The sequence below is a fragment of the Vipera berus genome (genome assembly GCF_964194415.1).
Source record: "Vipera berus genome assembly, chromosome: 2".
In the NCBI taxonomy this organism is placed as follows: domain Eukaryota; kingdom Metazoa; phylum Chordata; class Lepidosauria; order Squamata; family Viperidae; genus Vipera; species Vipera berus.
The window spans coordinates 70,210,993-70,227,433 of NC_138203.1; the positions used below are offsets into that span (position 1 = coordinate 70,210,993).

The following is a 16,441-nucleotide window of genomic DNA, read 5'->3' on the forward strand; positions in this document are numbered from 1 at the left end:
CTGTGAACTGTGAGGAGGCGCTTGCGCCGTCGCTCGTGTACACGTCTCCAGCCCCCCTTTCGCTCGCCGCTTTCTTTTTTTTTTCTTTCCCCAATGTGCGCGGGAGGGGGAGGGGAAGAGCGAGGGAGGGTTTGGAATGGTGACGTCTCAGGCCGCCCTTCCTCCTTTCTGCTCCTCCCCCTCGCCCACCGTGAGCGACTCCCGTCAGGGCACAGCCAGCGCGGCCGCGCCAGTCAGCGCCTTAGGAGCCCGGCGGCCGCCTACTTCTCTTCACCCGGAGTGACCGGGCTGCCCCCGCGCGCGCTCTTCCTCCACACTCGAAGGACGGTTTGTGCGCGGGAGAGTTGGGTACGTTTCATCAAGGCCCGGAGGCTCGCGGCGGCTTCACCGCCGCCATTATCACCAGCGCGCGACGAAGAACCATCTTCCACCCCCCTCCCCCCCTCCCTCCTCCCTCCCTCCCTCGCCGTGTCTAGCTCCGCGCAGCGGCACCAGCAACTCCTCCTACTCCTCCTCCTCTTCTTGGAACAAAGGAAAGAAGCGGCGGCGGCAGCAGCGGCGGCGGTTGCTGCTGCTGCAGCTCCGGGACCCCCTCTTCCCGCTAAAGCCCTACCAGCGGCGGCGTCTCACAGTCTCTCTTTCGACCCTTCCCTTTGCAAGTCGAAGTATCTGGGACGCCGAGCGAGGGTGAGTGGCGGAGCAAACGCCTTTCGTTCCAGGCGGGGGGCGGGCGGGGGGGGAGATGAGGAGGGGGCGTCGTTTTCCGTCTCGCCTCCACGGAGAAGCGGGAAGAGGCGGGGGCGTTTGCCAAGGGAGGGCGCTTGGATTGGAGCGGGGGGGGGTCTCGTCTTCCTTGTCGCGAGCCGCGAACGCTGGGCTGGGGGAGGGGGAGAGAGGGGGCAAAAAAGGCCGCCTTTTTCGCTTTGTTTAGCCAAGGAGGGGCAGGGAGGACGACAAAAGGACCGCTGTGCCCGCTTGTTTGCGTGGCTTCACGGACGAGTCCGGGGGGGGGGGCGGCGGCGGCGAGAGAAACTGAGAAAAAATATGGATGCTCTTTCTTTCTCCTCTGCCCGTCGCTCGGTGTGTCGGCTGGCGAGGAGGCGGGAGGGCTTTCTTCCCCGAAGTGGCTAAAAGGGGGAAGAAGCGGCGGAAGGGGAAACAAAGAAACTGGAGGAAGACAATGGGCTTCCTCGGCTTGCCGGCGCGGGATGGGAACGAAAGCCTTCCTCCTCTTCCCCCCCCCTTTCCCGCCTTTCTTCTTCTTTCCTCCCCCCCCCTCCCTTTTTCCTCCGGGCCGAAACGGCCTTGGGTGGCTTTTTGCGCGGGGAGTGGGGGAGATATTGTGGTTGTGTTGGGTGGTTGTGTTTGTCCTGGAGCGCTTGGCGGGCGACCGCTTGGCTTTTCCCGGGCTGGCTCGGCCTTGCCATGACTCAGTGGTTTTCTTTCACGAGGCCCCCTCAGGCCTCGGCGTGTATGTGTTTGTCAGCTGGGTGGATGTGGCTTGGGGAGAGAGGGAGGGGGAAACGGCGAGCCGGAGCAAGGCCCCTGCCTCTCTTCCCAGGTTCTTGCCCATCCCCTCCCGGGAGCGCAACTAGGAGAGTCCGCCCTGACCGTCGTCGCCTGCCATTTTCTCCCGTCTTTTTTTGTCGGCGCGTTTTGGCGTCCCGGAGTCCTTGGCGCTCGAGAGCGGCTCGCTTTCCTTTTATCCGCTGCTTGTCCCAATGCCGCCGCCCGCCGCCTGTCGAAGGGCTGAATTACTGGCAGCGGCTTCTCCTTTGTTTCCTCCGACTTGGCCGGTATCCATTGTGCCACTACGAAAATCCCTGGCTCCTTGTCCTCTGGCTCCCAAAAAGCTTCAGGATTTCCCTGGAGGCGCCCTTCTTTCCAGGGCCTCCCGAGTTGAACCAAAGGGCCTTTTGTTGCTTTAGTTTACAAAGTGAAATGCGTGTAGTAGATGAGCTGGGCAGTTGCGTGCCATAAGTGATGCAATTTCTGTGGGTGTAATGCTGAATTAGTAATCACGGTCTTTCCTTCCTTCACCTAAGAAGTTCCATGTTTTTCAGTGTTAAGCAATCCACAGAGGGCTGTTGAGTTCGTTCTGTGACTTCTTCCTTGTCATAGGAGTAACTTTTTAAAACGTTTTAATTTTACTGAATTTTTAAACATGGAATGGAATACAATTCTTCCGTTTCATACTAAAGTACTATCCCATTCTGCATTCTGCACCGTGGAGTTTTAGAACTATTGATGGAGTTCCTATTGATGAAAGTTAGGTTGAACAAATGGCATATTTTAGAATGTGTCACCTTTAGTTGGACAGCAGGAAACGAGCCTTTATAAAAATAAAGCAATCATCTGATTTTTGTAGCCCATATATGTATGGATGGCAGAACAATTGCTTATACTATTGTAACTAAATTAGTTGGACACATTTTCTAATTATTGTTTTTCTTTAACACAATTATGAATTGCCCCATAATTGAGGTTTTGAAAAAAAAATCTTAACTGAATACATATTTTACTGTTTTAATTTTGTGAGCTGTACTGGAACTAGGCAGCTTTTGAGATAAAAATAGAAGCTGATTTCAGAGGCCCCTGTTGACAGGGTTTTATCTGAGCTTCTAGCTCAGCTTGTCACATTGCAGCCTTGTGACAAGCGGAAGCTAATGCGCTCCCCCATGTGACCTTAGCTTCTGAGGAAAAACTAAAGCTAGAGGACACACATGAAACCAGCATTCTAGTTAGACTAAAGGTATAAACCATATTCAATAACATGAGATTATAAATTCCATGCCAAGTGACGCTTGGAAGCTGTCTGAAAATCAAAACTGACCTTATTTCATTTAGCATCAGTTTTTAACTGTTTAATTTCATTACCCCGTTCCTGGAATACTTGTCCTGTTGCTTTCTGGACAGTTTGAACTGAAATGGCATTATATGGAAGGAGGCTTTGTTTTTACAAATATGCAGTATAAATGGATTGAGTAGACTACTATTTCTATTTAATTAATAGTCTTAGGTTACTTGATACACCATGCCTAATTTAAATTGTCAATTTTAGATCTGATTTACAAACCAGATTACATTTTGTAAGTAGACAGTTTCATGCATAGTTTAAAACTACAACCTGAATGTTTTAATAGTGGTTGGAAATCTGTAAACAAATCTCCTACTTTGGAAGGCTGATACATGTTTGAAAAAAGTAGAAGAAAATATCTATTTTTAAAAAAAAAATTAAAATAATGAGGTGTCTTCACCTTTTTTAGGTATTTGGGGAAAGAATAAATATAGCTATCCTGTCAAATTTCATTTTGGACTTAATAGGTATGAAAATAGCTATAAGAAAGCAAATTTCATACCTATATACACATATAATAATAGCCTTATCTTCCAAGTTTTATATTCCCTATCCATAAATGGTTGTTGTTAGTTGCGAAGTCATGTCTGACCGATCACGACCCCATGGACAACGTTCCTCCAGGCCTTCCTGTCCTCTACCATCTTCTGGAGTCCATTTAAGCTCACCCCTACTGCTTCAGTGACTCCATCCAGCCACCTCATTCTCTTTCGTCCCTTTCTTCTCTTGCCCTCAATCTTTCCCAGCATTAGGCTCTTCTCCAGTGAGTCCTTCCTTCTCATTAGGTGGCAAAAGTATTTGAGTTTCAGCTTCAGGATCTGGCCTTCTAAAGAGCAGTCAGGGTTGATCTCCTTTAGGACTGACCGGTTTGATCACCTTGCAGTCCAAGGGACTCACAGGAGTCTTCTCCAGCACCATAGTTCAAAGGCCTCAATTCTTTGGCGCTCAGCCTTTCTTATGGTCCAACTTTCACAACCATACATTGATCCATAAATGATATGGGAATATTAATAAAAATATTAGTCTTGCAAAACATTTTAGCTTGTTTATGTGATTGTGGCACTATTTTTGTTAGTGCATTGGTCATGCTAAAAGCAGGGCTGTGCATAATATTTGCACAAACCTCAGTCTTCCTTCCCAATCCAACAGAAACTACATAAAAGCAATCTGAAGTCCATTTAGTAGCTTAGGAACTTTGGGCTTCAGCAAACATAATTGTCAATAGAATATGCAGTTAAGAGGCAGATCTATGTGATTATGGCATATGGATAAGCTATATGCACCTGCACATTCCCCTTTTTTATTTTTTAGGATGCAGTTAGCATTCCCATTTATAGAAAAAGAATCTCTTGGGTGAGGGTTGAACTGGGAATGGCTTTAGGCTGAAAGGAATCAAATGACAAGCAGCTTATTTTCTTTTAGCTTAACTCACAGCTTTAACAATTGAGAGTACCTACTAATTTCTTCATCCACCTGCCTTTGGACAGAGTAGATGGAGGAAGATTAAGTTTTTTCTTCACAGCTTCTAGTCTTCAAATATATACATTTTCACCAGTCTTGTTCCATCCCTGTTTGTGATGATCTGTCATTTCATGATGATGTATATTCAACATTTATGTAGAGGGATAATTGTGCCATACTAGCATTTGTAATAGCAGTTCTGTGTGAATTATGAATGTATAGAAGCTCCTAATTAGGTATCCTTTTCCTCTGTTTACAGCACAAAATGGCTCAGGAAACCAACCAGACCCCAGGACCCATGCTGTGTAGCACAGGATGTGGCTTTTATGGGAATCCTAGAACTAATGGAATGTGTTCCGTCTGCTATAAAGAACATCTTCAGAGACAACAAAATAGTGGCCGAATCAGTCCAATGGGTATGTTTTAGAGCAATAAAAATGAAATACTGGATATGGATACAGTACATTTAATAACAACCATTTTATTTGCTTAAATGTTGTAATGCATTTGGTTATATTCCTTTTTTTTAACCTCCCAGGAACATCAGGTGGTTCCAATAATCCTACCTCAGATTCTACATCTGTACAGAGAGCAGATTCTAGTTTAAACAACTGTGAAGGTGCTGCTGGCAGCACATCAGAGAAATCAAGGTAAAACAGAAATATGTTAAATTGAGCTTGAAATTACTTAAAAATGTTTTCCTCTACAATTGCATTAGAGTCTGCTATACTAAATTAATATAGGTAATATTTAGTCTATTTTTGAGTTAATATGAGAATTATAATGATGAAATATTTATAATAATATCTTGAATGACTATAAGAATAGATTTTAAGGTCAGTTGTTAATAATTTGTTATCAAAATGTATTACCAGTGGGTTCAGTAATTCAGTTACCAAAAAGAGCTGAAGTTGTTAAAAATCTTAGCTTTATAAAAATTCTAGTCTTCGTAATAGCACTAACAAATTGCTTTCATTTTACTGAATGCAAGCAGAAATGTGCCTGCTGCCGCCTTGCCTGTAACACAGCAAATGACAGAAATGAGCATTTCAAGAGAGGAGAAAGTAATTCCGAAAACAGAGACAACAGAGCCAGGTATGCCTCTTTAAAAGTGACTTGAGTGCAGTTAGGTACAGTGGGACCTGGCATGTTTAAACATCTATAATCAAGGAAGAAAACTATATTATTTGGTATTTGAACACTTCTTACACAGCCTAGCTATGAGGCAGCAATCTAGCCAACTCTGGTGGGCCTTAGAAAGCTAAGCAAGGTAGGACTTGGTTAGTTCTTGGATGAGAGGCACCAGGAAATCCCAGGGTTGTAGACTAGAGCAGAGCTCCCCAACCTCTTGGGTACCAGGGACCGGTTACGTGGAGAGAGGTTTTTCCACAGACCAGAGGGGGCCTGGTTTTGTGTGCTGCCTACATCCCGCGAATGAGACTTTACTTGTATGTGCGGACCGGTTGCTGGCATGCCGTGAACTGGTACCGGTCCACGGACTGGGGGGTTGGGAACCCCTGGACTAGAGTATGAAGTACAAAGGGGTGGGTATGGTGGAGAGGGGTTATTGGAAGAAGAAAGTTGCAAACCGCTTCCAATTAGTTACCAAGAAGAATATATAGTTATAGGGTCAAGCTCAGCTCAAAAGAAACTTTATTTTTACCTTGTATATTTAAGAAAAAAGCATGCAGGAAACTACCAAAATGCTTTTCTTACATCATTGCATTCTCTTCCAATAAAAATGCTTAATTTGCTAGTCAGGTGAACAGCTAAGAAATTTAGTAGTCAAAATGCACCAAAAACCCCATGCAAAATGCTTGTGTTTAGAACTGAGTACATCTTCTGCTTTGAATACATTGCATTTGACAAGTTCCAAAAGTTCATTTGTAATATCAGCAAACTTACATTCAATCATACATATGCATTCATTTTCATATCCATACTCTGCTCTTTAATCAATTTTTTAAGTGGGTCATCAAATATTTTTATCAAAGCTCTTTTTAATAATTCGTTGTTCTGTACCATCATCATAGCAAATAGTATTTTTAAAGTAAACTTTCTGTGGTAAATATTTAATGTGTGGTGTAAACCCCCCCTTTTTTCAAAAAAAATTGCATTAAATTGAATATAGCTTAAAGGGAAAGTATTTGCAATAACTTCATGGTTTTGTTAGAATTGTAATAATGGGAAGAAATTCTGATTGCTTAAATAGCATTTTGAAGGAATCTTACAATATGGGAAAGTTTTACATAACATTAGATATGGCAGAAGGGGAAACAATTACATAAAAGAATAGATAGGTATATCTCAGTATAAGCAAAAAATCTATACAGGTAGCCCTTGACTTACAACAGTTCACTTAGTGACAGTTCGAAGTTACACCAGCATTGAAAAAAGTGACTTATGACCATTTTTCAAACAACTATTGTAACATCCCCATGGTCACATAATCCAAATTCAGACACTTGCCAACTGACTCATGACGGTTGCAGTGTCCCGGGGTCATGTGATCACCATTTGCAACTTTCTGACAAGCAAAGTCAATGGAGAAGCCAGATTCACTTAACAACTGTGTTACTAACTTAACAACTGCAGTGATTCACTTAACTATGGCAAGAAATGTACTATGGGGCAAAATTCACTTAATACAAATTTTGGACCCAGTTGTGGTCGGAAGTTGACTACCTGTATTTAGAAGTCCACAAAAACTATATCCTGAGCCTTTTCCTTTTCTCAAGTATCTGAAAATTAGTGCTTTATATGGTTACTTGGCATAAGTAGAAGATAAAGTGAGAAATACATTCAGGCTTTTTACTTTTAATACCAATATGTTTCTAAGTGGGCAAAAATGAAGCAATCTTTCATGTCTAGATAAGAGCAGCTTGTTTACAAAAAACTATTTTAAGATAATACATTCATAATTATGCCTAAACTTTTAGATATGTGGGAGCTCTATGGGGTATGCCTACCCAGAGTATATCTGGACTACCCCCAGGAACAGAGTTGCAACCCGTCGTGAGAGAGCGGGGGGCGGCCTGTCTCTGGGGGCACCCAACTGAGTGGCAGTGAAGTTGGGTGTGGATCCAGATATTTATCTCCATGCTTCGACCCTCCCATGGATATAACCAATTATGGGATGCCTATCCTGGACTTGCTGGACCTATATGCGACAATACACCAGCACAGACTTATTCGCCCTCAGGGGTGCCCCCCTCTCCTGGGTGCGACCCGCCTTTTTAAATACTCTCAATCTCGATGAAGGGCCCGATTGTTGGGACCCTGAGAGATGGCTGGGCAGGGGCAGGGGCCGTCAACACAAATTTAATAGGAGGCCCCTGATTAATTTTTTATCAAAAATTTTTATGAGGCTAGGGAGAGGGGTGGGAGATGGGGGTTGTCTGGCTAGGGGGGGTGGCCAATCAACCATGGCTCAGGCCAGACTTGGGTCTGACCGCGCGGGGGGAGAACAGGGTGTGGTTGTCTCCGGGGCTCAGGAGCGGGTCGTGGGACTACCGATTCCCACGACGGGGAATGGCAGCAGGTGGATAGACAGAGGGCCGTAACGTTACCGGGAGGGCCGTCTCCGCTATTTGCAAGCGGTGAGGCGCTCCGACCCTCTGCTTCTTCCCCGAGGTTCCGGGAGGGAGGATGTGCAGCCTCCTGAGCTCCGGCTGGTGTACCTGAATGCCAGGTCCGTGGTTAACAAAGCTCCCCTCGTTAGGGATTTAGTTGAGGGTGAGCACGCAGACCTGGCTTGCATCACGGAGACTTGGTTGGGCCCAGAGGGTGGGGTCCCTTTGGTTGACCTCTGCCCACCAGGTTTCCGGGTGCTACACCGGCCACGAGCTCAAGGTAGGGGTGGGGGTGTGGCGGTGATTATCAGGGAGACCTTATGTCCGCGGGAGACCACCGTCCCTCAGATAGTCGGGTGTGAGTCTCTCTTTTTGAGATTTGGTTCGGGGGCACAGTTGGGCTTGCTGCTGGTGTACTTTTCGCCTAGTCGCTCAGCGGCAGCCCTGCCCGAGCTGCTCGATATCCTCTCGGGGTTGGTGATTGAGTTCCCCAAACTCATAGTTTTGGGGGACTTCAATCTACCATCCCTGGGAGGCTCATCTGAGCTAGCTCGGGAGTTCATGGCTTCCATGACGGCCATGGACCTGACGCAAGTAATTTCTGAACCAACTCATGAGGGAGGCCACACCCTTGACCTGATTTTCTTATCTGGACGGTGGTTGGATGATCTTGGTGGGGGCTCTCCATTTATTATGCCCCTGTCATGGACCGATCATCACCTCCTGCGGCTGGTCTTCCGTCTTGCCACCCCCCGCCGTGGGGGTACGGAGCCAATTAGATGGTACCGCCCCAGACGCTTAATGGATCCTGATAGATTCCAAGCGGCGCTGGGGTCCCCACCTGCCTCCATTGCTCACAACTCGGCGGATGCCTTAGTGGAAGCCTGGGAAAGGGCAGCCACTGAGGCACTTGACCGGGTTGTACCCTTGCGGCCCCTGACCCGGTGCAGATCCCAGCGAGCTCCATGGTTCTCCGCGGAGCTCCGGGAGATGAAGCGTCGGAAACGGAGCCTAGAGAGCTGCTGGAGGTCCAGCCGATCCGAATCCGACCGGTTGCGGTTAAGAACCTATATTAGGTCTTATCTCGCAGCAATGAGGGCGGCGAGGTGTAATTACTTCTCTACCCTCATCGCGTCCGCAGATAATCGCCCGGCCGCCCTGTTTAGGGTGACTCGCTCCCTTCTTAATCAAGAGGTGAGGGAGGATCCCTTGCAGGGTCGTGCCGAGGAGTTTAGTCAACATCTGTCGGATAAAATCGCTCGGATTCGGACCGGTTTGGACTCCAGCTGGGCAGAGTCTGACGATCAGGACACGGGCGGTCTTGTCAATGTTATCTGGGAGGAGTTTGATTCTGTGACCCCTGATGAAGTGGACAGGATTATGGGGAGGCTGAGCTCCACCACATGTTTATTGGACCCGTGCCCTTCTTGGCTGGTTTATGCAGCTAGGGAGAGGACACGAGGCTGGTTCCAGGCGGTTATATCTGCTTCTTTGAGTGAGGGTAATTTCCCCACCGTCTTGAAGGAGGCGGTGATGAGACCTCTCCTCAAGAAGCCTGCCTTGGACCCAGCTGTATTGAACAACTTTCGTCCAGTCTCCAACCTTCGCTTTCTTGCGAAGGTTGTTGAGAGTGTGGTGGCGCACCAGCTCCCTCTGGTCCTGGATGAAGCGGATTATTTGGACCCGTACCAATCGGGTTTCAGGCCCGGGTACAGCACGGAGACGGCATTGGTCGCTCTGGTGAATGATCTCTGGAGGGCTCGGGATAGGGGATATTCCTCTGTCCTAGTCCTATTAGACCTCTCGGCGGCTTTCGATACCATCGACCATGGTATCTTGCTGCGGCGTCTCAGGGGATTGGGAGTGGGAGGCACAGTTCTTCAGTGGTTCTCCTCCTATCTCCTGGGACGCTCGCAGTCGGTGTTGGCAGGGGGGCAGAGATCGGCCCCTAGGTCTCTCATTTGTGGAGTTCCTCAGGGGTCGGTTCTCTCGCCTCTCCTGTTCAACATCTACATGAAACCGCTGGGTGAGATCATTCGTGGTTTTGGAGTTGGGTATCATCAATACGCCGATGATACCCAACTTTTCATTTCGACCCCAAACCACCCCAGTGATGCCCTCGCTGTGATGTCCCGTTGCCTGGAGGCGGTTCGGGTCTGGATGGGGAGGAACAGACTTCAGCTCAACCCTGACAAGACTGAGTGGCTGTACATTCCGGCATCCCGGGACATTCAAAATGTTCCATCGCTTTCTATGGGGGGTGAGTCCTTACCCCCCGTGGATAGGGCTCGCAACTTGGGAGTCCTCCTAGATTCACGACTTACTCTGGAAGATCATATAGTGGCCGTGACTAGGGGGGCTTTCGCCCAGGTTCGCCTGGTGCGCCAGTTGCGGCCCTATCTGGACCGGGATGCCCTGTGTACGGTCACTCATGCGCTCGTGACCTCTCGCCTGGACTACTGTAATGCTCTCTACATGGGGCTTCCCTTGAGGACCACTTGGAGGCTCCAACTGGTACAGAATGCGGCCGCGAGAGTTGTCTTGGGAGTTTCCCGGTACTCCCATGTTACACCTTTGCTCCGCGAGCTGCATTGGTTACCAGTTGTCTTTCGGGTGAGGTTCAAGGTCTTGGTTATGATCTTTAAGTCCTTACATGGCATGGGTCCGGGATACCTCGAGGACCACCTGCTGCCGGCGTCAACTCCCCTCCGCCCTGTGCGTGCCCACAGAGAGGGCCTCCTCAGGGTGCCTCCGGTCAGGGAATGTCGACTGGTGGCCCCCAGGGGGAGGGCCTTCTCTGTGGGTGCTCCGGCATTATGGAACCAACTGCTGGTTGAGCTCCGGATGGCATCGGACCTTCGATCCTTCCGCCGCGGGCTGAAGACCCACTTATTTGAATTAGCTGGTCTGGCCTGATGGGGGAATATGGGTTTTTTAATTGGTTTTTTATTATTCTATTGTTGTTGTATTTTAATTGGGCATTGGTTTAATTTCTTTTTAATTTTTGTACTGCTATTTATATATGCCCTGTGAACCGCCCTGAGTCCCTCGGGAGAAGGGCGGTATAGAATAAATAAAATAAAATATAAATATAAATATAAAATATAAACATACTTTTTGAGCAACCAAGTTACATATAATAAATTTAATTAACTCATTTTATATCTGTAAGCAAGGGTTAATTAAAATTTGCAAGTCCCCCACACACTAAGCAACAACACATTTCCCCCCCCCCAGATTAAAAATTACACACCAACTGAAGTTGATTTGGCATTAGATGTTTTGCATGGATTATGTGTTGATATGATAACATTCCACATTGTTTATATTAAACAGATGGTTAATGTGGATGTACTTATTTTATTCATTTGAACTTTTGCACTCTCCCAATACTTTGAATTATAATTCTCTTGATTTCTTAGCACTATTTGTGCTAGTTGAGTCATAATATTTTTCTGCATGATTTTGTTCTTACATATTTAATTGAAACATCTAAAGAGTTTTACCAATAGTGTCCTCCATGGTGCACTTTATCATAATGGTGAATTTGAGTTGGCTATGAGACGAACTAGCTTTTTGAGGTAAAAAGCAGCTCACATATATGCCTATTGATAAACAATGTGATTCATCTTTGTGGCCTTTCTTAAAAAGAAAATAACATTTTTAATACCCAATCCTGTCTCAGCTCAGAATTTTAGAATGATTTAACATGACTTTATATAATTATGTATAAAACATGTCTAAATCATTAAAAATGGTTACAATGGCAGCACAGTGGCTATTTTAATTTAACATTTAAATTATATCAGTATATGTCACCCTGTGGACATTTAATGCATATTTCAGTTAGCTCAATAAAATAAACTTTCTATTACATAGGCAGTACCATAAGTGAAGGAGATAATTGATCTCTGGAAAGTGGCAGAGGAGTCTCTAGTTTTTACTTCCAGTTTACCAACACAATTGATTATAGGCCTGCACTTGTCCTAGCTCTGTATTGAAATGATAGCAACATCTCTATAAAATACATATTGTACACATTTTCAATTTCAAGGCCAACAGTGCCTTCCTGTTTATTCTGAGCAAGTTTAAGCTGTTGCAGCTGCTATGTGAAACAGTGATGGAGGGAAAAGAGCTACTTCAAAGCATTTACTTTCAGTAAAACATATGTTTCCAAAAAGGTGGCATAACTAGAAATTGCTGCAATAACATAAATATTATTGTCTGTGTGAGATCAGGGAAATGTTAGCTTTCCAAACAAAAGAAGATCATAGTCTCCTTTCTCTCCATTATTTGATGTGCTGATTGGGTTTGATAAACGATGGAGTTACAATATTTGAAGGATTCTCCACACCTGTTCTCTCATATTCCAACATGTATTGCTGGACTGCAGAAATCTAAATCCATTGATTAAGCCATTGCCACCAAATGCCTTGGTTCTGATTCTTGGTGCCTTTGATAAAGCTCAGTGTTGGGAAAAAAAATTCTTTGATTTCCAGAGTTGTACTCATTTATTACAAAATAGTTTCAAATTGTCCATAGTATTAAAACAACTCATTATATAAATGTTCCTCAAGATAGTTTTTTAAAAAAGAAATGGGAAAGACGAGAAAAATAACTTTAAGACTGGTTGTATACCCAATATCTTCAAGAATATTTTCACCAAATATTTTTATAGAAATAATTGTTTCAATATTAACATTGTCCATGAAATAACATGGTTGAAACAACTCCAGCAAATGTTCCACTGCTTCATATTGCTGGGGTATTAGTTTCAGAGTGCTGTCCTGCTATTGCCCAAATAAAAATTAATGCTGAAAATCTGAGTACAAGGAACTCAGAAACATTCTGTTTTTTCTCTGGATCATGCTGATCTGACTGTTCCATGGATGGTCTGGCTATTTTCTGCAAGTTAATTCTTTGAGTTGGAAGCAGTTTATAGTGTTCTAGACATAATATTCCAGATTGAAAAACAATTCCAAAATCTTCATAGCGACCGATCTTGACAGCAGTTTTAAGTGTAGATTTTTTAATCCCCCTTTTTGCAGTTTTTTAACAGTGGTTGTTGCATTAGAACCATAACAATAAAATATCACTCTTGCATTAATGTCCAGAAAAATTCAACTACATAGATAATAATTACATAATATATTCAATACATGTGAACTTTTTTGCACTGGTAATAGTTGCACAAGCAACTGCAAAACAGATCCAGAACTGTCTGACCTAGGCAAGTCAGTGATTAGTGCTCAATAATAATAGTTTCATCCTATATTTAGGTTTTTTCCTTTCTTTCCTGCATCTGATAGCATGGATGAAACTGGTCCTGCTACAGAACTTGGTAATACACATTTTGCAAAAATAATACAAAGTACAAATCTTAGCACTCGAAGCAATATAATTTTAACAGTCAAGTTTTGCTTAGAGGACAGAAAATTCAGAATATTTTTGTTTTAATCTCAGTGAAGTTCTTGAACACTGGTCTTTTGTTTCACATCTGAAATGCTGGAAACTCAAGTTCAAATATCAAATTTAAATAGGGATATTTTGTATATCCTATTTAGCAATGGAGCATGTGAAAAGGTGATGGAGATGAAAATTCAGATTAAAGCAGAAATGTATATTTAACCAATTTCTGTTGTTCTTTTAGTGGTTACCCAACCAAGTCCTTCAGTTACTCAACCTAGTACATCTCAGAATGAAGAGAAAACACCTGAAATGCCCAAACCAAAGAAGAACAGATGTTTTATGTGCAGAAAGAAGGTTGGACTTACAGGTAGGATACTGGAGTTCATTTTGTCCAATTCCTTGCTTTGAAAGAGTGTATTTGGGAACATTTAAGGCTCTTTCAGACTAAACAAATATCTTTAGAGGTTAGATGTATTGCTTAGAAAGACAATGAATGCCTTAGTTATAAGACTTCACCATAACTTACTTCAAGGTACCGTTTCTGTGTTTTCGCAGGATTTGACTGCCGATGTGGAAATCTGTTTTGTGGACTTCACCGTTATTCTGACAAGCACAACTGCCCATATGATTACAAAGCAGAAGCTGCAGCAAAAATCAGGAAAGAGAATCCAGTTGTTGTGGCTGAGAAAATCCAGAGAATATAAACTAACCTACTTGGTGCAAAGACTGACTTCCTTTGTTTTTATTTTAAAATATCCTAGGAAAACATTAAAGAGCAGATGCATGGTCATTTTCCTTTGATGTTCTCCAGAGTTTTACTTTAGTTTGTCTTATTGATTGATATTTTAGGATATTGTGGGTGTTACAGGCAGAATTGGATAGATACAGCCCTTTAAAATGTATACATGCCCTCCCCCAAATGAATGAAAGAGTAAGACCTGCATTGGAAAACAGACATGCACAAAGGACAGAGTTGTCTAGTTCACATGTGCCAAACAGATGCATAAAATCTGCATGTTTGCAGCAGATTTGCCTTTTGGGATTGTTGATAGAGGTATATCATCATTGGATAGTGCTAATGTGCCTGTTTGATTAAATGATACACCAAGAAAAATGAGTCTCCTTTTACCATAGTTAACCGTAATCATCTTTAATTTCCACACTTCATTGTTTTAAGGCTGAACTGCAGAGGAGCCGTTTCTAAATGAAAATGGGTGTTCAGGTGCCATAAACTGCAGTTTAAGATTACCTTCTAAAGGATGTAATCTTTGGAAGTGATAAAAATTGTTCAACTGTTAAAAACTAGTTCCTGAAGGAAACTTTTTTTCAGAATTTTATGAACTAGCCTACAACATGAGACTTGTCTGCTTCTTACTCTTAAGTAGCTAAATACATTGTGTAGCACAATGCAACAAGAATTGATTTCAGTTTACAAAATAAAGGCTACATTTTTGATAAAAGTTAATCACAGCAGCTCGTTCAAATAAGCACCTGCATCTGATGAACCTAGTTTGCAAAAGTATTCAAGCCTTTAATTTTTTCATATGCATCTTAAGTTGAATGTGTTCTGGTTTGAAAAGGTTAGCCCTTTAATTTTTTATAGTTTCCAAATGTAGTGAGATTGCACCCTTTTTGCATGGAGAAATCATACCCAATATGGCTGCTGTACACTTAAGTGGTATCTGGAACCACTCTGAGGGGCTGCTTTTATCATTTTAATAGTATTTGGGTGTAGGACTGTAGTGTTCTTGGGTGTATTGCATGGGCTGCATTATCTACAGCATTGTACAATAACAACTCTAGAAAAGGCAGTATACTTCACTGATGCTTGTCTGGTAATATCACTTCTGTGTTATAATGGAAGGGTTTTTTGTGATGTATGAAACTTGTGTTTTTTTATATAAACAAGTACAGTTAGAGTAGTATAGTGGTAATGCCTGTTCTCATTTGTAAATAGTTGTGTATACATAGGGCACTACTTCTGATTTCTATTGCAGTGATCAGTCTTAGTTTTCTTCATTAAAAGCATCAGGTCTTTGCTTTAAATTTTGTCCTCAGTTGAGTTATTAGATAAGCAAATGTGTACAGATAGTTCATATTTATGTATTGCACATAATCATGCTACCCAGCATCTATGCTATATTGTATTATGTAAATAATAAAATCATGTACAGAGGGATCTAGTTCCTTTTGTGATGGTTCATTGGCCCAGAAACTAACTGAATGCTCTGCTGGTGGGGAAGAGGTGGTTGCAATTTATTCAAGCTTTATTGATTTCTAATTTGGGGATTTAAGTAGATAACTTGACAAATTTGAAAACGGCAGTATCAGTATGATTGTAAGGGGAAATGTCTTACATTCTACATGTTTCTCCAGTTGGCATTTTTTCTAGTTGACATTTTGGCAGTAATTCTCTGGCCGTAATTGCAGCCCTTGATAATTCACTAACTATGGACTTAACTATTTTATACCTTGGTTAATTCCTGATTGTTTGAACAAAGAAACAAAGGCAATTTGTACTGTATGTAATATGAAGAAAAGTGCACTTTATATTGCCTACTATTGCACATTCTTTTTCTGCATTTATATAAATTAAATTTATTTTAAGTGCAAATTATAAAGATTTTTTTTTCCTGTTCCAGTTTTACACAAATCCATTTAGTCATTCAATGAGTCAAAATTCCTTGAGGAAATTAAGATTTACTATACTGATGAAAAACATTTTTGACTTGGTGGGTATCTGATATGAACAGCAATTAATGTTAGGTGTTAAAAGAGTGCCAGGAACTGTTAAAAAGACTGGATAATCCTAATTTTTTATTGTGACCTAGTCAAAAGAAGGGAAAAAAACTGTCCTTAGTATTGTATAAATATAGATTTCTGTTTGGAATAATGAAGCCATTGGGTAATTTATGATGTGCCTGTTAGCTCTCTGCAGTATTGAAGAGTTGCTGCAGGGAGTTTATATTGGTCAAAGCATTATACCAAATTGGCCTGCTTTTTCTTTTCTGAAGTCAGAAACTTTTTGAAGGCATTTTGAGAAACAAATCTAAGAAAATAACCTTGGCATTTGAGTTTTCAGTGTTCTGGAAAAAAAAGCAGTGCATGCTTCGAACATGAAGTATATAAGCAGAGCTTTTTG

General features: G+C 43.0%; 1 protein-coding gene across 4 annotated transcripts; it reads left to right on the forward strand.

The window, feature by feature from the left end:
• The first annotated feature begins 52 nt into the window (after nt 1–52).
• On the forward strand, nt 53–15,483 carry ZFAND5 (zinc finger AN1-type containing 5). 4 transcript variants are annotated; one of them, XM_081318234.1, is made up of 6 exons: nt 92–348; nt 4,578–4,734; nt 4,857–4,968; nt 5,310–5,413; nt 13,541–13,666; nt 13,855–15,483. In XM_081318234.1, exons 1-6 carry the CDS (start codon nt 94–96, stop codon nt 14,001–14,003), a joined length of 903 nt encoding a protein of 300 aa, XP_081174360.1. In that variant the 5' UTR covers nt 92–93; the 3' UTR covers nt 14,004–15,483. The 4 variants fall into 4 exon arrangements, 3 of the variants coding, with proteins under 3 accessions (XP_081174360.1, XP_081174361.1, XP_081174362.1); XM_081318235.1 differs by having other exon boundaries at nt 102–348; nt 5,313–5,413; XM_081318236.1 differs by lacking the exon at nt 92–348 and adding an exon at nt 356–687.
• The last annotated feature ends 958 nt before the right edge of the window (nt 15,484–16,441 follow it).